Genomic DNA, 20,967 nt, shown 5'->3' with positions numbered 1-20,967 from the left:
GCATTTATTGGGCGTAATGTGGGTGTTTGGGTACGGCTGCTGCTAAGGGTAAGGAAAACAGTGTTTTATTCAGTGTTTCAAATGAACGCAACTTTAATTTGGATAGTTGAAATGGCGGTGTATGTGTACGTTCCACGAGGGGCGTAACAGCAACATTTGACAATTAATTAATAGAACGTACTGATTTCAAACTGGCCTTGATGAGGCAGTGATCAGTATTACATATAAGAGAAGATCGTGAAGATCGTGCACAAACAAGGCAAGTACTTGCTCTACAAGCAGAAAACTTTCGTACCCTGATAATTCTACCGATACGAAGGCCCCTTTTAGGTAACACTTCAAACCACTTTGTAAACTGTACTCCTTGGCGTTCTTGAAATTATTTCGAAAATTAAAAGAACATAAAATTCCTTTAGACCATCTAGCCCGCGGAACGGAGTTAGCGCCAAAGCAGCTTCGCAAAAGGTGAAAAACATTTTCTGAAATATTGCTGAGAGCTTCTGTGTGAGCGAAGGACCATGTCACTGATATTAATAAAGTATAAGTTGGTTCGTAAAGAAATTAAATTGCACACATATAATGCGCTCCATTCAAGAAACATATTTTAAAGCCGAAGTGATTACTCGAACTTAAGTTTTCCTGGTGAATATCATGTGGAGAGAAAACAATTTGCTGTACTCTATGCTATCGTATATTCATGGGTTGAGTTCTCTATATACTACACCACATGTCCCAACGTTAAGCAAGTAATTGAAAGAATATTAAAAAGAAACTAGGTGCAAGATTAGATTATATTGCTACGGCACAATATGTGCGATCACGAAAGGCGAGCAGTGTGAAGACGACGACGACGATTAGAAGCTAGCGCGGGCTGTTGCCTCTTGGCCAAGCGAGGCGTATTGCCTTGTAAATATACTTGTAAATAGCTTTTCGTCGGTGTCTTCCTACGTAACATATCTGGTGGAGGTGCGGGGTAAGAAGATGCGGGACGGTGCGGAATGGAAGAAGCCGGGCGGGTATCAGGGCGATGGGCCGAGCAGATGGTGTGAAGACCCATGTTTTCGAACTCCTGGCGGACAACTGCCTGGATCAGTGAGACCGTGACAGCAGATGTGTTGGTGGGACTGGAGTCGAAGGCAGCCGGATAGGCGGCCTCGATCTCACGCCGGACGATCCTGGTAACATCGGCAGTGTTGTTGGGACGAGGAGCGTCGGCACAGGAAGATGTCGCTGGGGTGTTGGGCAAACGGGCAAACTTCTGGTCAATACGGTGATGTGTGGCTATAGCGTTCTGATAACTGAACAGCGTAAGTTCTAAAGTCGTACCCTGTACCGTGCTTTTGAAAGAATTTGTTTCGTTGAGCAGCTTAGCTAACGTTAGGTGGCACACCCTATAGTGTGGTAGTGTTGGAAGGAAGGAAGGAAAAAGTGGAGAAGGAAGGCAGGGAGGTTAACCAGTTTTGCCTAACCGGTTTGCTACCCTACACATGGGAGCGGGATGGGGGGATGAAAGATGGGGAGAAGAGATAGAGGGCACATAACACGGCACACACATCGTTGGTTACAGTCTGTCACTCTTGTGCGGTACGTGACATCACTGTCAGAGCCGCTTGTCCAAGCCCGTATCCTTCATAAACCGAAGTAGTCCCTTCGTCGCCTTCAGCTGCGATGACTTCAGTCGGCGATATGTGAAAATGGTTGCAACTGACAATGGTCTATTGTCAAGGTGCGCTAGAACGGACGCCATGGACTGTCTCTGAACATTATATTCAGGACAGTCGCACAGAATGTGTTCCAGCGTCTCCTCGCAAAGACAGGCATGGCAGAGAGCGTTGTCGGCCATTCCAATGCGAAACGAGTAAGATTTCGTGAAGGCCACCCCTAGCCATAAGCGATAAAGCAGGGTGGCCTCACTTCGGCGGAGTCCGGTTGGCATACATAGATGCATCAAGGAGGGCAGGTCGTGTTGATGATTGCTGCGGTTGGTCTGGCTGCTGGGTGTGCACCATAGAGAGAGCGTGATCTCCCGTGCAAGCACTTGAAGTCTGCTGGCTGCGTCGGACCGTGAAAGTGGTATGGCCTCTTCCTGTGTGTCTTCAAGAGCTGTCCGAGCGGCTTTATCGGCGTCTTCATTTCCGATGACGCCGCAGTGACTTGGCAGCCACTGAAACGTCACGTGATGTCCTTTCTCATGTGATGTATGAAGTAGGCATGTAATATCGAATACGAGCTGTTCGAATGGCCCGCGACGCAGAGCTGATAGTACAGATTGTAGGGCTGCCTTTGAGTCGCTTAAAATTGACCATTGTCGAGGTGGTTCCCGATTGACAAAACAAAGTGCAGCTCGAAGAGCAGCTAGTTCCGCAGATGTAGAAGTCGTTGGGTGGTCAGTCCTAAAGCTGATGGTAATACCTCTTTCTGGGACGACTACAGCACCGGACGAACACTGGATGTTTGTGGAACCGTCAGTATAAATATGTGCACGGTCTGCGTACCGCTTGTGCAGAAGAAGCAGAGACAGTTGTTTCAGCACAGGCGACGACAGCTCAGACTTTTTCCCGATTCCTGGCACGTTGAGATGGACTGTGGGGCTGACAAGGCACCAAGGGGGCATCGATGGTTTAGATGCAGCGGTGAAGCCCGAGGGAAGTTTGTCGTTATACTTGACAATAGTTTTTGAGAATGATGCTTGGTGCCTGTCTGAAGGTAGTGTTGCAAGGTGGTGATAGGGGGCCCGTGCCAAATGTCTGATATGCGTTCTCAGGGTTTCCACCGTGATGTGAGTCTGCATTGGATGGTCCCGAGCAATCGCAATAGTTGCCTCAGTTGACGTGCATCTCGGCAAACCAAGACAAACTCTGAGTGCTTGAGCTTGCGCTGCTTGCAGAACACGAATATTTGTCTTGCAGGTGTTGTTCAGTACAGGTAGACTGTATCTTAAAAAACCGAGAAAGAGAGCTCTGTAGAGTCTCAGCATTGCGTCTACTGACATCCCCCACGTCTTTCCTGTCAGGTATTTAAACAACTGGGAGGTTGCTGTTAGGCGTCGTTTCATGTAAGCTACGTGCGGGCTCCAACAGAGGTCTCGGTCGATAATTACGCCAAGAAATCTGTAGGTTCTGACATAGGAAATGGTCCGCCCATTGATTGAGATGACATAAGGCGTCATTGGTTTGCGAGTAAACGCCACTAGGGCGCATTTTTCTGGCGATATGCTGAGACCTTGTTCACACGAGTAGCTCGCTGTCAAAGTAGCCGCTCTCTGAAGCCGTGCACGTATCTGAGGACGTGTGACTGCCGAAGTCCAGAGACAGATGTCGTCTGCGTATACTGAAATTTTGGTGGTAGTTGGCAAGTGTTCAGCAAGCCCAATGAGAGCGAGGTTGAATAGCGTCGGGCTGAGAGCACCGCCTTGAGGAACGCCCTTGCTGGTATAGCGTCGCGTAGTTGGCCCATCGTCAGTTAATACATAGAATGATCTTGCAGATAGGTAACTTGCAATCCATAAAAATACTCGACCACCTAAGCCAACCGTCACAAGAGCGTCGAGAATAGCCTCATGTAATACGTTATCGTATGCCCCTTTCACATCTAGGAATAAAGCTGCAGATAAGCGTTTACGGGACCTTTCGTGCTGGACATATGAAACGAGCTCAACTACATTGTCGATGGAAGAGCGGTCACGTCGGAAGCCAGCCATGGAACTCGGATAAATCTTGTAGTGTTCAAGGTACCATTCCAGGCGGCCAAGGATCATCCGTTCCATTATCTTTCCTAAACAGCTGGCCAACGCTATCGGGCGGTAAGAGGTGAGCTCTAGCGGGGATTTGCCCTGCTTCAAGATTGGCACCAGGCGGCTCACTTTCCATTCGTCAGGAACATTTCCCTCCTGCCATGAGGTGTTGTAGAGACTCAATAGTGCTATCCGTGCGGATTCTCCGAGATAGCACAAGGCTCGGTATGATATACCATCTGGACCCGGAGATGATGAGCGCCTGCAGAGAGCTAGTACCGCCTCGAGCTCCTCCATTGTAAAAGGAAGGTCCATGCGGCAATCTCGGGAATGGGGGACATCATCTCGGGCTGGAGGATGTGGACGTGTCGCTTGGTCTGCCATTCGCGCACAAAAGTCTTCTGCGACATCGATGTCTTGCCGCCCTTGGAAAAGCGCGAGTGCCTTGAATGGAAAACGCTGTTCCGGAAGGCAACGCAGACCTTGCACCGTTTTCCAAATGTGAGACAGCGGCTTGCGGGGGTCGAGTGTTTGTCAAAACGTTGCCCAACGTTCCGACGCTAATCTATTCATTCGACGCTGAATCTTCTTTTGTATCCTCCTGGCTGCCCGAAGGTCATGGATAGATCTTGTACGCCGATATCGACGTTCCGCCCGGCGACGAAGTGCGCGAAGTCGCTCTAATTCTATGTCGAAGTCGTTTCGCGTGTGAGAGATCGTCAGTATGCGAGTGGCGTTCCGCATCGTATTTTTGATTGTTTGTTCTAACCCAGAGGGTAGGCCCTCGCTGCAGGCATCTTCCATATCAGATTTGAAGTAGGCCCATTGAATCGTCCGAATGGTATTTCGTGGGCCAGATCTAGACGACAAGCCTTTGATGGTCAGATAGGTGGGAATGTGATCACTCCCATGTGTCTCAATATCTGGTAACCACTTCACATATCTGGCGAGAGAGTTGGAGACAAAAGCAAGGTCGAGGCAGCTGCCGTATGTCACGCCTCGAAGAAAGGTGGGGCTGCCATCGTTCAAGAGAGTAAGGCCATAGTTGTAGGCGATGCTTGATAATCTTCGTCCTCTTGCATTTGTCTTTGTACTTCCCCATGCTGGATGGTGTGCATTGAAATCTCCTATGATGACCCATGGGGCGGGGCAAACACTCAAAATATCCTCTAATCTTTTAGTGTCGAAATTGCTGGAAGGCGATATATACACGCCTATGAGAGTAAACAAGAGTTTGTTCTTTTTAACTGTGATGCAAATATACTGATTGTCGTCGTGGGGCGCAATTGGTTGCAAAACATAGGTGAGTTCACGTCGAACAAAAACGATGATCTTGCTGCGTGCACTATTTGTTGATGACATGAAACCCTGACAGTCTGATTGGTTTCGACAAGTTGGGCTCACAAATGACGATGAGTGGAAACACATTGGTGTACACATACTGACGGAAATCTGAAATTCGTGATTTTAGCCCTCTGGCGTTCCACTGCATGACAGACGCTGCCTTGACTTCTTTTCGGAAGGATGGGGTATGGGTAGCCATCTTTCTAGTTGAGGGATTCAAGCACTGGGCTTAAGGCGTCCAGCACTTTAAGTGCGCTTCGAGCAGACGGTGTCCCCATCTCAACTAAAATCGTTCGGATGGCCTCCATGAGGGAACGTAGCACCGAGATGACTTGATCTGTTTTAGGTGAATCATCAATGGCCGGAGAAGGCTCCGGTGGCGCCGTGACCTTCTGAGGTTCCTTAGCAAGGGAGCGGCTCGGTAGCGTAGGCCATTCCTCTAAAGAAAGAGCCTTATCTGATGCCCTCGTGGAAGTGGTGGGCCCTTTCGCGTCGCGACTAGATGGTTCCGTAGTGGAGCGGGTACTATCGCTTCGCTCATGCGCCTTCTTTGAAGACGTACGACGGTGCCGACGTAGACGCCGACGCCGGACTACTTCGGCTGCCTCCCTGTGGGCCGAATTGTCTCTGGCCATTTGCTTAAGAACCGCGCGCTCCCTCTTGATGCGGGGGCAGTCTTTCGACGAGGCTGCGTGAGGGCCGCTACAGTTGGCGCACTTCAGAACTGTGGCACCGCAGGTCACTTCTGCATGAGGTTCAGCGCAACGGGGACACAGAAGCGAGTTGGGACACACGCCCTTTACGTGTCCTAGCCTGAAGCACTGATGGCATTGAAGCGGCTTCTGGATGAATGGTCGAACTGGATGTCGAAAATGTCCGACTTTAACGTGGGAGGGTATGCAATCCCCCTTGAAGATTACTTTTACGCAGCGCGTGTTCACAAGACGGCGCACTTGCGTAATGATCGTGCCCTCGTTTGCCTGCTTGATGAGGCTAGGTAAATCTTCATTGGGAATGGCAATGTCAATGTCGTAAATTACACCGGCTATCGATGTGTCGTCGATCGGGATGAAGGGGCGCATTTTGATTCCGCCAAGCTCGTGATTTCTTGAAGTGTTCCAAGCGCACTCGCGTTGTACACGTCTATGGCGAGTATATTCTTGCGTGGGTTTATTCTGATGTCTTTAATTTGATCTGGCACCGCACGTTCCAGAAAAATGGATAGGGCTTGCCTGTTCAGCAACCGTAGGTTGCTTGACGGTTCTTCCGGCATAAAGATGATGACGTGTGGCCAGGGCGCAGGCCTTGCCTTCATAGTCGTAGTGCTCGCAGGAGGTGACGGCGCTGTGTTGGCGATCTTTCTCTTCGCCCTCTTACTCCGGACGGGTATGAAGCCGTCGTCGGATGAGTCGTCTTCCGACATAGAGTGCAGCTCGGTGTCCTCGGTGTCGCTGGGGGAGCCAACTCGCTTCCTTGCGGTTGACAGCCGTGATGACTTCTGGCCAGGCGGGCCTGTGGCATGCTCCGCGTCCATGGTCGCAAAACGGGGAGGTGAGGCACCCCGAAAGGCAAAGAGTTCACCAAAAATGCAGAGAGCACAGAAACAAGCGTTAGTGTTGGCATGTCCATTCAAGTCATACATCTTGGTGTGTCTGTGATTGCGCAATTTAGAGATTTCGTCTAAAAACTGGCTATTTCTGGAACTTGAAAAACTGAAAAGAAGTTCTTGCCCGACTCTGGCGGTTTCATGCAGACTTTTGGTGAGCGCAAATGAAACCGAAGCCACGTGACCTAAGCAGTTCCACTATTGTCAAAGTTCTGCAAGAAACTGAAAGACTGTAAATTCCAAAAAATTGCCGCCCCGTGATATATACAAAGAAGCAATATCTCAAACCACTCAAATGTTTTCCAGACTCACTGCGCTCATGTTTGTGACACCTGGTAGCAAAATGTTGATGGACCCATTGCAAGTGTTGACCTTGTTCAAAATGTTGGCAGCAGCGCTGGTGCCACCAAGAGTAAGGTTTCCAAGCGTGGAGTATCCCAATTCCCCTACGACTGCAAGAGAATGAAATGAGGCTTTCGTATTCTCTCAAATCAAAAAGAAACGGCGCAAGACACAACAGAATGAAGTTGCTCTACGAATAACGCAGCTGCGCATTGTGTGCAATCGAACGACAGAATTTGCCACGATATGACACGTTTAGTGAGGTTAATATCACTGGGTTGTTACCGCATTCTTTTTCTGCAACGTGCATTTGTTACGTTCAGTAGTGCAACCTTTACCTGAGTTTCTGCATGAAACGTCCTTGAGCAAGTCAGTAAATTTCTAGCGCCACATGAAATATAGTATATACCGACGAAAAGTGCAGATGCTTCTGCGAAGCCTGGCAATAAACGCATTTACTATATCTCCACGACTCAGCGGCATCAAATTTCTTGGTCAACGCCTGGTGTGCTCAGCCAGCAAGCAAACTGGACAGGTTGAGCCCTCGATAGCCAGATGTCCTAGTGGTGCAATGAATTGTAAAGCCCTTGAATCTTTTAAAAGTAGCGGAAAGCTTACATCTTGCCGCCATGCTACGCGAGTGGACGATAACTTTAGCGCACCTGCTGGCAGCTAGCATCACGCCCTGCACCGCGCCCGGGTCATTGGGCCTTTTTGATTGTCAGTCCCTGTCAGTTCCGGACTGCTTGGTAGTGCTGTGCCGCATTCAATTTCCTCAAACAGTTTCAGAAGCTCCGCCCACCAGTCTGAGAGCTGCCGGAATCGCGCTCGTTTTTGACGGACCGGAAGTCGCGGACTGTCAGCGTACTGTTGGAGCTGTCAGAAGATTTTTGCTCGTGCAAGCCAAAGGAGTTAGCAGTCAGTGGCTGTCTTAAAAAGAGTTGCGAAAAGTGACCTGTGCTTCTGCGGACTTCGTGCATTCCAGATGGCACATAGTGGGCCTCATCGATTATGCAGTCCCCGACTCTCTGCAAACCGTCTGCGGCTTCCGGTCTGATTACCGCTAACAGAAGAGCTCGTTGCAGTCACGTGATCCAGCTGTGGGAGACTGTCCAAGGCACGGAGGGAGGGTAAAGTTACGAAAGAGCATTACGTCACGCATGCAGCCTTGGCAAGTGATTGCTGCGTGGCGCTAGTCCCTTTGCTCAGTGTCAGCACAACACGTGACTTCTTGCGTCGAGACCACGGAGAAAGAATCGAGATTTGCTGAGGCGTTTGGTTCCCAGTAGGTATGACAGCAGTTTTTATTAGGTGCGCGCTTGTTCGGCTACGCTGCCGTAGCTGAGCTTGCAGAGCGGGAACACGAAAACCAACCGGTCACTTTGATGTGACGATCACGTGTTGTGCCGTCAGGTTAGGCTTCAATCAAGTGGCGCAATGCTCCCTCCTAACTCTTTCCCTTCTCCATGGTGCGCGGTTTCATTCGAAACCACCGTGGCCGGAAGTCACTCTACTGGCTGCCATCGTCTGCTCTTAGCTACTCGTACATGCCCCTCCCCTCCCCCCCCCCCCGCGAATTCATTAACTTGGCCTCCGAAATGATGCAGTCTCAGAGACCACGTCGCTTACACAACCATAACGCTAAGTGGAATCGCAGTTTCAGCACATAGAACATGTTCGCAAAGCGCAGTTTACGTCACGGGCTCGCTCTTCGTGCCTTTTAACTACTGCATATAAGCTAGCTCATTGCCTGCGAAATTTAAGTGGGATTCCCCCACGGACATAAGCAAAATCGCGGTCGTGGCACGTCGCTGTTCATGCAGAAATCACCCGCCGATATCTTCGAAGATCGTGAGACCATCTACTAAAAAAAGGCCCGACGGTTGTATAGGACACAGGCCGTGTACACCGTCTACTAATCCTGCACGTCAGGGAGCAAATGCTCGAACTTGGCAACACAAGGGATCAGCATATATGTGAATACCAATAGGCGAAGCTCCAACTGCATATCACTTAAGCTGCTGGCTTGAAATAGCCACATGCAATATGACATGCTTCCTCGCACACCAGCTTCCCTTACCTGAAAAGCGAAATCTACCTGTTTACTGCGCATATCGCGAAAGATTTCGCTAAACGCATCAAGAAAAGCAAGCATGTGCGCGTGATCGCTTTGCTTCTTGAAAAATACACGAAACCTAAGGCTACGCCAGTTATATCACTCGTGGAAAAACCTGCAGGATGACAAGGCAAAGGGAAAGGAAAAGTAACGAAAGGATATGATGCGACGTTAGCTAATGGATTGACCTGTTTATGTCGCACGGCCACATAAAGCGACGCGGCGTATTGGGCCCGCGCATTTTTATTATTTTTCAGTTGGACCAAAGCGGGAGGTGCTGGAAGCAGTTGGCGCTATCTTCAGATGATCCAAGGGCCTTAATGAATTCAGGGCGGCATCCGAATCAGGACTTTCTAAAGTGAGCCTTAAATACCTGTGCGTTTGTGTGCCTTTACCTGGGCACTTGTGTGAAATGGCTGTGCTTTATAATTAATATTCAATTTCATGCGAGCAGCGCTAGAGTAGCTGCAAAGTAACGTCCTCGGTGATAGACAATGCAGGTTTCAATTCAGCCTGTGCTTTAGAATTGTGCGGGTTTCCACCTGCAAAAGAAATGAGCCTCCTTGTCGCGCCATATTGTACGCCACACGACGTTTTAATTGTGCTCGCCGTCGTTACGGAGTCGTGTTAAAAAAAAAAAAACTGCCGTGGTTGTAAGCAGGAAGTCAGCATTGAATGTTCTTGCAAAAAATGTCTTGCTACCCCTTTCGACTTCCCACTTTAACCTTACTGAGGCTGATCTCAGTCTTGTGAAGTGACCGAGTGGTCTTTATTTGCTAACTCGAAAGCCCCGGTTGGAATAGTAACCTATTATATATATACATATATATATATATATATATATATATATATATATATATATATATATATATATATATATATATATATATATATATATATATAAGTCTGTGAGTGGTGGCGCTGGCTAACACTCTCAGGGTTCTGCTAGGACACTTAAATACTCAAGAAAGTCAATGGGAAAAACGGCGCCGCGGTAGCTCAATTCGTAGAGCATCGCACGCGACATGCGAATTGTTGTGGGTTCGGTCCCCATCTGCGGCAAGTCGTTTTTACATCCGCTTTAATTTCCATTAATTTATCGTTTCTTTATTTCATTTATTAACCACAAGTAATTTCCCCTATGTTGTCCTTGGTGTCAGTGTTTGTTGGCTTCTAATGATATGACTATATATATATATATATATATATATAGGTGTGTGTGTGTGTGTGTGTTTACACTGTATGCATGGACGATACATGGGAAGCTTGTATTTAGAGAAAAAAAAGCAATAGAGAGGTACGTAATTACCGGTTAGACGGTAGCTGATGAGTTGAAGTAATGGTCCCAGTGCGTTCACTATTCCATCAGGCGACCCATACTGACGGAGACCGGTCACGACACACTGATAAAAAACACATTGTTATTGATGAGTGCCGACAAAATACAGCAGCTAATTGAGGATTCATTGCAAACGCGCTAGACTGATTTCAATCTGTATGTGAAAGAGTTCGAACTGCAAGTATAATAAACATAAATAACATTTCCGTACCAAGCAACTAACAGTTCGCACTAAGCATGGTGATGCAGAGGAATACAACAGGAAAATATATTAGTGATATTGATTCATAAAGCACTTAGAAATATTTTATATTTTGAGAGGCTAAGCACACATTCGTTAAAAGGTCAATGGCTATATGAATATTGCATCGCGATTTGGTTGAACCAACTTTTGGGGTATAGAAACTGTGTTACACATCAGGGTCAATAATAAAAAAAAAGAAGTACGCTATACTTGAGCTTCAACTGGAATTTCTTTTACTGTGCTCAATCTTCTATAGCAACATTAATGCCCCGAAAAAGGCGTAATGTCGCCAAAAATGTGCGACGCTGAATCGCCAATGTTGTATTCAATTAAGTCTACGACTGGCTGCCCGCGAGTAAAAAAGCTACGTTCCTCTTTGGCCTGAAGCTATTTTTCTATATTGCATTGAAACATATATATATATATATATATATATATATATATATATATATATATATATATATATACATATATATAATGCAAGAATGGAGTGATTTGCTGGGCAGGAAAGGCTCTTGACTACCGCTATTGCAAAAATCAATCACATGCATTGCACCTATAGGGCAATAAGAGATGAAGACTGTACTGTGGCTACACATGTGCCTTCGACAGAAAACCGCCTGCACGCCGGGGTAACGGGATCCGCCCATTTTGTACATGACATTTCTATACAAAGTGGATAGGAAAGCGCGTATATTAAGAGATTTAGAAAAAGGAAGGGTGGCTATTCCGGGCTATCAGAAAAGAGTAACACATTTTCGTAGAATCTTCACACTGAAAGAAATGAAAGTCAAGCGGCGTAGTGAGTGCCAAAATCTCGTGGGGCGTAAACATTTTTTTTTCCGAAAATGTTACCAGACGCAGCATATTTTTCGTTTGTACGAAAAATCGGTGACCCTGCAGAGGAAGCTCGACATGTTTAACTTCAAATCACTCTTCATAAGTAGCTGCATGTGATGTAATAAAGTCAGTGTGTTCTCTTGTAGAATGAATTAATGTCTTTATTTTATAGGGTTCTACTGCATATCGTTAAATTATTCGGAGAGGCGAAAAAGCGAATCCCGCCATGTCCAATACAAACCGGATTGTAATCTTCAAATGCGTGGTTATTCAACTAATTCCTATAGAGGACGAGCGCGTACAGCGATTAACTAGTTTAATGCAGTAAGTCCAGTTCAGATGGATGAAGAATTGCAAAACTACAGCTTTTCGAATTTTCTACGACAGCAATATCAACGTTATATTAGCCAGTAAAAGCTATTGAAAAGTGGTTCCAATGAGACAGCACATTTTTCTTACCATATGCTTTATGCCTTTCCCTAGCAGAATATACATAGCACGTACACAGCATAGTAATTATGCTTTTCTCTATTACACCAATGAGCTCGTGAGCGTATAGAAACTGATCTCCAGCATTGCTATGACGACCTTTTTACTTACGTACCTTAACAATTGTGGTTGCACCGGTAACCAAATTGGTGACAGGGAGCTGTGAAAAGAAACATGCGAAGTTATGGCGCCCATTATTGTCTGCAACCTGAGGCACAGTACAAGGCTGAGTTTTCATATATAGAATTCGATTTGATTGAAAAATTCAAATACTGAAGTCTTTACGCGGCAGAAGGAGGGGGAGGGGCTGCGCTTAAGTTTGCATCTTTCCAATTTCAGTACAGTTCTTTGAAAGTGCACAATAAAGTAATAGTTTCAAGTGCTGCACTCATATTCCTAGTAAAACATTATTGGCGTTAGAAGCACGCCTAGTTTCGAAGCTAGTGTGACACCCAGAAAAGTACCAGACTATCTCCTATACTGTTGCCAATAAGGATCCGGTTTCCTCTGAATAAAGTTCAGACAGCCAAGGAATATACACCATAGGCGGAATTCACTAAGCTAGGTTAATACCTTGCGAACGCCGAAAAGTCGAATAAAGGCGCGTAGCTCATGGTAGCACAGGTGCGAATTTAAGTACTTGCGCCAATAGGAAGCATCAGCCGTTTCACAAAACTTAAAGAGCGGTCGAAGTTGCGACGTAATAAGTAATTTCTACGAGGAAAAGAAAGCATTCATATGCTTTCATTTAACGCCATTGGCTACAAGAGGGCTCTTGCGACGATTATTCGCCCCGTTCCTGCTTTTGTGCGAACACCTCTAAGTTCCGTCTGTACCTATACATTCTATTGAACTACAAAGATCGATACCGCATGGAAGCCTCATGTAATGGGTCAGCAGGGTGTCGTCGAAGGCGGCCTGCGATCCCGTGTATAGGATGTCACGACATCGTCGTTTCATTCTTTCTAGTTGTTAAAGACTGTTCGATGCAAAAAGAAATACGCCCTACAGGATACGACCCCATATATTGGCACTTATGCGTGCTCCCCCCACCCCACCCTGTCTGAGACCTATAATAATTCCCGATTTCTGAACTTCTCTTTATTGAGTACTGCACTGAACATGCGTATTAATGGTATTAAGGAATGTACAGATAAGCCGTATGAATTAAGTGAATATCCCGCTACGTCGAGGCCATAAGCTCACGTCTTTCAGTCGCTTCGTGCGGTGTTCTTTCTATCTTTTGCTTCTTTCACTTAGGATAGTCTTCAGAGGCGTTTGCAAATTCAGCGTAATAATTTTCTTCCAGCCGGCGACGCTCTTAGAAGCTCCGTGCCGGCTGCGCGACAGTCAAGGCAATATGACGGCATGAAAAAGCCACGACGGCCGCATTTCGATGGGCGAAATGCGAAAACACCCTTGTACTTAGATTTAGGCGCCCGTTAAAGAATCACAGGTGGTCCAAATTGCCAGAGTCTCCCACTACGGTGTGCCTCATAATAAGATGGTGATGTTCGCGCGTAAAACTAGAATCTTTAAAAAGCCAGCCACGGTGGCCATGTATCGCGAAGTGAAGAATATAAACCGTGCACGACGCTGCCCGCAGTCAGGAAAACGCGCCGTATCGGCAAGATCAGCATATTCGTCGATTGAACCACGAGCTTTTTTTTTGTGCCCTCCCGGCGGCGTACAGTTCGACATCCTAATAGAGTGCGTTTGGATGAAGCTATGTCATTTGTATATATTTATCGGTGTAAGTGCATATCGTATTAAATGTACTGAAGGACTGAATAAACATCATATCGAGGCCGTGGGACTAGAAGTGTTCGACTAACAACTAAAAAATTGGCCAATATATCTGAAGCTGCCATATTTACATTCAGGCACAGCGCACGAATCCGCAACTCCTCTGACTCGCTTTGACTCTGCCTCTGCTTCACATGTGAAGGCGGAAGGACTTCACATGTTTTAACTATAAACAAGAAAAGTGAAAAAGAACTTAGCAGGAAATGTGTCAGGTAAGGAGACACAAGCGTTGCAATGCTGTTAACTCCATGCTTAGAAGTACTCAACCTATCAGAGTGGGAAGGATGAGGAATTAGAATCAATGGCGAATATTTCAACGATTTTCAGCTTAACGATGACATTGTCCTGTTCAGCAACGCTGAGGACACATTGAAAGAAATGATTCGGGAGCTTAACCAACAAAGTGTAAGAGTAGATCGAAGCTTAATATTCAGAAGACAAAGGTAAAGTTGAACAGCCTGCCAAGCTAACAATAATTCATGATCAGCATTCAGCCTCTAGAATAGGCTGAAGAGTAAGCTTGTCTTGGTCGTTTACTCACAGGGGATCCCGATCACGAGAAAGAAATTTACACAACAATGAAAATGGATAGGAGCGCATACGGTAAGCATTTTTCAAACCATGACCGGGAGCTCCCCGCTGTCGTTGAAAACAAAAGGGTACAGACATTGCATTGTGCCAGTGCGAACATATTGGGCAGAAACATGCAGGTTAACAAAGAAGCCTGAGAACAAGTTAAGGACGACGCACACAAGCGATGGAACATAAAAATCAGGTGCAACCTTGAGAGATGAGCAGGGCACGTGATCCTTAGGGAAGGTAACCGGTCGCCAGTCAGTGTTACAGCGGGGCTGCTGGCTGCTAGGTGAAATGAAGCGATTTCGAAGACGGCAGAAAATAAGATTAAGTGATGAAATTAGTCAAGTTGCGTGCACAATTTGGAATCAGCTATCGCATGTCGGCGGCACTTGAATATCGCTGAGGGAGGTCTTCCTTCTGCGGTAGACAAAATATAGGTTCCTGAGGTTTTACAACATAAGAAATTACTCCGAAATTTAACGAACTATATTACTCTAGAGCAGCAGTTTGCTGTGTACTGCGAGACCGCAATCGCGTGTTTACAGAACGGTGTTGGTCGTCGCTCGGAATCGACTACCCTAACCTTGTCCTCATATATTATGCACAGTGACGGCGGCGAACGACGTGTGTCAGAGGATCAAGATCGATGACTTGAGCCTAATTGATGGGAAACAGGCTAGGCTGACAAACTCTTATGCACTTCGCGTATCGTGCTGGGCAGTAATCTCACGTGTACTTGAACGTGTGTTCTTATGAAGATGGTAAATTTATGCAACAGTTGGGGCGCTGATTATCATGGGTATGTTGATTGATTAAGGTTGACTTCTATGAGATGCCCCTTGTACTATCATCATCATCATAATCATCATCATCATCATCAGCCTTGTGCTATGAGAGACACCATAGTTAGAGGCTAGAGACCTTGACACCACCAGCTTTTGATTTATTACAGGGCTTCAAAATTGAAGTGTGCGCGCTTTGCGCATTTCGCTTCTTTCGCAGTGCGGTCGCTCGAACTTGAAAAACAAACTCTTTACTTGACGCGAGGCATGATCGTGTTTTTCAGCTGAGAAAAAGCGAAGACGAAGGAAAATATTAATAAAATAATGGGGCTTTACGTGCCGAAACCACGATCACTGTATGAGGCACGCCGAAATGGGGGGGAATGACTCGGAATAATTTCGACCACCTTGGGTTCTTTAACGTGCCTCTATATCTAAGTACACGGGTTCTTTCTCATCCCTCTCCCCATTGAAATCTGGCCGGCGTCACCGGGATTTGATCCCGCAACCTCGTGCTTAGCCAAGAAGAAACAATGAACGCTGATAAGAAGTAATAATGTCATCGGCAGCGAAACTTGCACATTTGGATGTTAAGCAGCGAAGTTTCTCGTCATAATTTTGGGAGCGTCGGAAGCAACGAATTCTTTCCGCATTGCTTTTTCAGGGCTGCTTTCATAGCTTTCTATGCCCTCGAGAGGAATCCCATGCGAAGGGAGCGCGCGTTTCGTGGTCGATTGGAGCTCGGCGACATCTCAGGCCCTGTGTCGTTGACACGTGCCTGAGCGTCTCTTTCTGCGCTATGTATATGTTACCATATGCACGTGCCTATTACTCCGGTCTCTCATAGAAAGCTGAGAAGAGTGCGTGGCACTTCCACTGCCATTCTTTTGACGGAGGTGCGGCGAACGGGCGAGCGCGGTTGTGCTCGTCGGTGCTGTAGCAGATGCCTGGAAAAGGGAGTGGCCAGAAATGGGTGTTCAGTGATTTGCCTTAAGGACTCAACTACAGATGCGCGATCATGCGATCAGTTGACCGTGCTTCTTCCGTTCCTTGTCGTTCCACCCAACCTGTCCTTCTTCCTCGCCTAATGTCACCCGACGTCGTAAGTTAAGTGCGCTGTCACTTCGGCTGCAACGTTATACTAGCGTAACAACTTTTTGGCCAAGAAATTTCATACGAACGGCGCAGCTGAGTATATTCCCTCACCTCCCCCCCCCCCTTCCCCCGGTTGTTTTAAGGAAAGTTCTTCACGTTCAATCAAGCGGCTGAACGTGTAGATGACAAGCTGAGGTTTTTTTTCGTTTATTTTGAAGCAATGTTTTCTTCCGTCATTCATCCAGAAAATAGAAATAAAAGAAAACACAGCGTAGCCGCAGATTCTATTGAGAGCTCTGTGGAGGCAGAAATTCTGAGTCAGCTTGCAGAGATCATTTCACCAAAGCGCAAGTCTACCCATCTGTGAAAGCTTTGCGCGAGCAAAATGTGTCCGCACGGAAAATTGCCGAGTAAAGAAGGAAGCGTCGACCGCGCAAAACTTTACAATTCTGAATTTACGTGTTACTGCCACTTGTATTAGGGTTTTCAAACACGGACAAAATTTAACTGCGCCTAAATCGCGTATATCGCAATCCACCTTTGCAATAGTAGCTGGTCGAACATCTAAAGAAACAGTTCTGACATGGATGGAGAAAGCAAACACCGTCTATCTCACCAATGATGAAGAGCAATAGTTCAGTCTACCGCCAATGCACTGAAAAAAAAAAGAGTAACATTAGCATACGCCAGAAAGGGCGGAGGTGAAAGCCTGCGCCCTCAAGAGATAGATATTCATTAAACTACTTGACATTCTCAAGGCGTTGTTACTTCTTATTACTTATTTTCTCCCACCAAAGATAGCGGTTGCGTGTGCCTTAATTGACGCTACCTTAATTAACTCTGCCTTAATTACCTTAGCCTTAATCAAAACCAAAGGTTGTGGGTTCGACTTCCACATAAGGTCATGTGTTCGAGTGCCTGACTTAACTCTTTCTTAAGTTAGCCTTTGTGTTGGTATGATGAGCGGCGTCGAATCCAGCTGTGGCAGAAGACGACGACGAACGCGCGAGCAGTGGCGCGACCACGTGCCTGCGCCAGGCGGGTTCTCATGACTTTCCGTACCGCACGCCGCGTTATCCAGTCCATCGGGTGTATGTTTCGATTTCTCATAAACAGCGACATGTCTCCAGGAGCGTGCTACCATTAGCCGCGCCGAAAGGGCAACCTCTGTGCGAGTACATTCAAGAAATGTCATCGCACCTTTAATGAATACGCAGTAGCTTTATCAATACTAAGCTTCTTCAGGTAGTGGGTCTTTTCTTTAAGGTCTGAATCTTACTTTTATTGAAGTAATTTCTGTCTCTTCAGCTCAGACCTTGAAATTATTTATGATCTACGGATAAATACTACACATAAGTTTAAAGAGAGACCCGAAAGTAAAGACAGGCAGGTTTACCAGAGGGTGGAATCGGTTGGCCACCCTGTACTGTGGAAGGCGAATAAGCGGACCGAAAATAACAGGAAAAATGGGGAAAACGAACAATAAACAACTATCTCTATATGGGTGAAACACAAGTCGAAGACATCCATGAAGCACACACACTATGGGTGCGTGAAAGTTATTGAAAGGTATTTAGCTACTGGGGGGGGGGGGGGGGGGGGCTTTTATTAATCGAAATTCATGTCGGGTGTTCGTCCACGAATTCGCCAGAAGCCAGCTCAGGCGTTGTCCATTGGCGCACGGCAGAAGTGGGAGTGGAAGTGGAATATTTATATATCGCGTTTATTTTTACCAAATTTGTTCGTAGTTTCTCGGCCCTTTTTTCCTACTGCCACCCGATTCATAGCCTATCACCCGTGGTGGGTTGAGCCATAGCAGCTGTGACCAACAACCCCACTAACCATTTTGCACTGCAGCTGTTGATGATCTGCGTAAAACTGGTTAAAGCATAATAGGCACCAACTTTGAGGTCAGTGCAGTAGGAAAGCTACTCAGCAGAGAAAAAGGAACGATGCGGGATTCTCTCTCTGCAAAAAAAGCAAAACTGAAAAGCAGTGGGATAATTGATGTGTTAAAACGCAGCGAGCTGCTCAGTCGTTCCTTGACCGAGTTGTATAGTGCAGGATGTTCGACATGATAACAATGTTCAGCTGAGGGTATTAGAATGGCCGATCAACTTTTTTCTGCGCAGACACCCGCACATTGTTCAAAAGTGAATGTGTTTTGGCAGTAGAATGCTCTTTTGCAATGTCAGTTAGGGGGTTATTGCCCGTGTATTTTTGGTTAACCTCTTTCGCCTAAGGAAGACGTACCTTTCTTCCAAATGCACTAATTTCGGTATTCTTTCGATATCCCATTCACTAACAGCACTATTTTCTATATTTTGTGCAGTCTTATGTTTTCGAAACAATTTAGCCTAATTTCCGTATTGCAGTGTGATTAGCGTAATATCCTATATATTACCTCAAATGGAACACGCTGCCGACCGTCAGCCCAATTCAGGCTACATTTATTTGTCGTATATCAAATGCAGTATCGGCTGATTAGCACCAGCTTCGTTGTCAATTCTCGTTTGTTGCATATGTTTCAAGGATAGGAACAGCGAAAAATTTATATGACTATGAGCAAAATATACCGCAATAAACGCTACTTTACAAGTATTTGCCAGGTAAACCTTTTGAGTGTTTACTCGAGTGGGTTGAAATTTGAAAGTGCCGAATACATGTGCATGGTAGTGCTGAAACAGACACGCGCATAGCAATCTGCCGCTTTAAGTAATTCGCCGTAGCCAATGTTTATTATGTGCATTACAGACCGTGCTATAGCTCATGCCAAAATATTTGTCTCTTATATGACAGGCGTCATAAAATGTAGGGGTGGCAAACTGTATTGAAGACACAAATTGAACTTGACGAAGCTCTACCTAAGGCTATAGAATGGTGTAAATGTGATAAAAGATTAAACATACGCTTCCAATGTCCAGAGTGTCATTCAAAGTGATATTGACGCAAGCAGCTGTAAAAAAAGACACATGTGGCACATTTAATCTCAAATGTATTTGCAAGGATATTCAACCTTCAGTTCAAGTCCATGAAAGGTAATGTCTTCCTTGGCAACCTAGGCTATCATCTTCATCGTTGATATAAACATCGTCATCATTACAGTGACTATCATATTTGACCGTGACTGACAGTGACTATCATCATTGTAGTTATCATCACTACAACCTTTGTCGCATTTTTTGGCTGTACTATTTTTTGGAAGATCAGGCTAGAAGCGGATGTTAGAAACACAGACACCCTACACATAAGAGCGGCGGTAATTCGCCGAGGAAGACATTGTGTTCATAACCTTGCTGACTTATAACGTTGAATACACGCTCTTGCGAATTATACTTTTGGTACTTACTCCTCCGTGTTGCCCTCTGAATTGACGAACACACGATAACATGGAATTATTCCGCGGCCGTACGAATGTGCGCATCGCTCTTTGCACAAGAAGTAGTATCCATATTGTGAGCGTACTTTGTGAGCTCTTGCATATGTATGCGAACGGCTAATTTCATATGTCATCCTCCTTATCTAGAATACAATGCTAGGCAGATTAGCAGGCAGACATTTCCAGCATCTATTATACAATTATTCTCATTCGCTCTGTATTCATGTAGTCCATGCTTAAGTGGCTTTCCCCTATCAAAATGGGAGAAAGAACGCAGATGATATTCAGATTGACATAGGAAATAATGTGGTGGTGAATGTGACCGCAGTCTCGCAGAACGAACTATGGCGTAATTTAAGGTCTAGGATGGAACAAATAAAAACGAAGAAGCAACGGCGCATATAGGTTAGTCAAGAATTTTCGCATGATTTCAAATTTATTTTGTGCGATAGACAACATGAACGCAGTGATACTTGCAGGAAAGTATGGTGCACCTTCATATGGGTGGGGGGGGGGGGGGACACTGCAACAGTAGCTCTATGGTAGCAACCTTTATGTTGTGCAGTTATTATCGTACGTTCACAAAATAACAAATGGCACGTTCTTCATAGCAATATTGAACACCCTACTGGCAGTAAAATCGAACTGCATTAAACGCTAGGTGGGCCTATCATGTTCAAGAGACGTTGGTGGGCCAGATGCATTATAGTATTCTGAAAGTCCCTTGAAGTTGCTCATTTTATTTACAAAACTATAATGTACACTTGTATAATGAACAGCCATGATATTAAACAAATATTGTACCCGTACTTACAAACGGATCCTTCAGAAGGTGCAGTGGTCAGTGCCCAGAGAACCATGGCGAGACACAACGTAGCCATAGTAGAAAGTTACTATCTAGTACCAAGGCGGGTAGATGTTCAGCGAACGAGCTAAGTCCTGATCTGCAGCCTCGCGTATCTCACATATAACGCAAACATAAAGAAACGAAGTTGTCCTCGAGCGACCGCAGGTGATAGCAGTGCACCGAAGAAAGGAGTAGGACTATTTTTATGCAAGCTATAGCACTGTCTATTTATTTCTCTCGGGGCCCCGTTTGCACGTGTGCAAGGATGCAAGTGTTCGACTTAACACTGAGCGTGGAGAGCACAAGAAATTTATTTCAACACTTCCGTTGGAACTGTTTCATCGCCGCCGTTGCGAGGATGACTGTTCGCGCAATTCCAGCGTTCAGCTAACACTGGCACGTAGCTGCAAGAAAAAGTAAACTTAT

The 20,967-nt window shown here is 45.9% G+C and overlaps 1 protein-coding gene across 2 annotated transcripts in view; it reads right to left on the bottom strand.

Moving 5' to 3' along the window:
• LOC142571004 (uncharacterized) overlaps positions 1-20,738 on the bottom strand; it is a 28,459-nt gene extending 7,721 nt beyond the window's left edge. For both annotated transcript variants that reach the window (XM_075679303.1, XM_075679304.1), the window contains exons 1-4: positions 20,509-20,738; positions 19,225-19,271; positions 10,451-10,544; positions 6,996-7,135 (exon numbers count right to left, since the gene is read on the bottom strand). In XM_075679303.1, the coding sequence (XP_075535418.1) occupies positions 6,996-7,135; positions 10,451-10,544; positions 19,225-19,271; positions 20,509-20,575 (348 nt within the window). In that variant the 5' untranslated portion in view covers positions 20,576-20,738. The remainder of the gene's footprint in view (positions 1-6,995; positions 7,136-10,450; positions 10,545-19,224; positions 19,272-20,508) is intronic.
• Between the last annotated feature and the right edge of the window lie 229 nt (positions 20,739-20,967).

This window comes from Dermacentor variabilis, chromosome 2 (assembly GCF_050947875.1).
Source record: "Dermacentor variabilis isolate Ectoservices chromosome 2, ASM5094787v1, whole genome shotgun sequence".
Taxonomy (NCBI): Eukaryota; Metazoa; Arthropoda; class Arachnida; order Ixodida; family Ixodidae; genus Dermacentor; species Dermacentor variabilis.
This window is presented reverse-complemented; position numbering and strand designations above follow the sequence as displayed.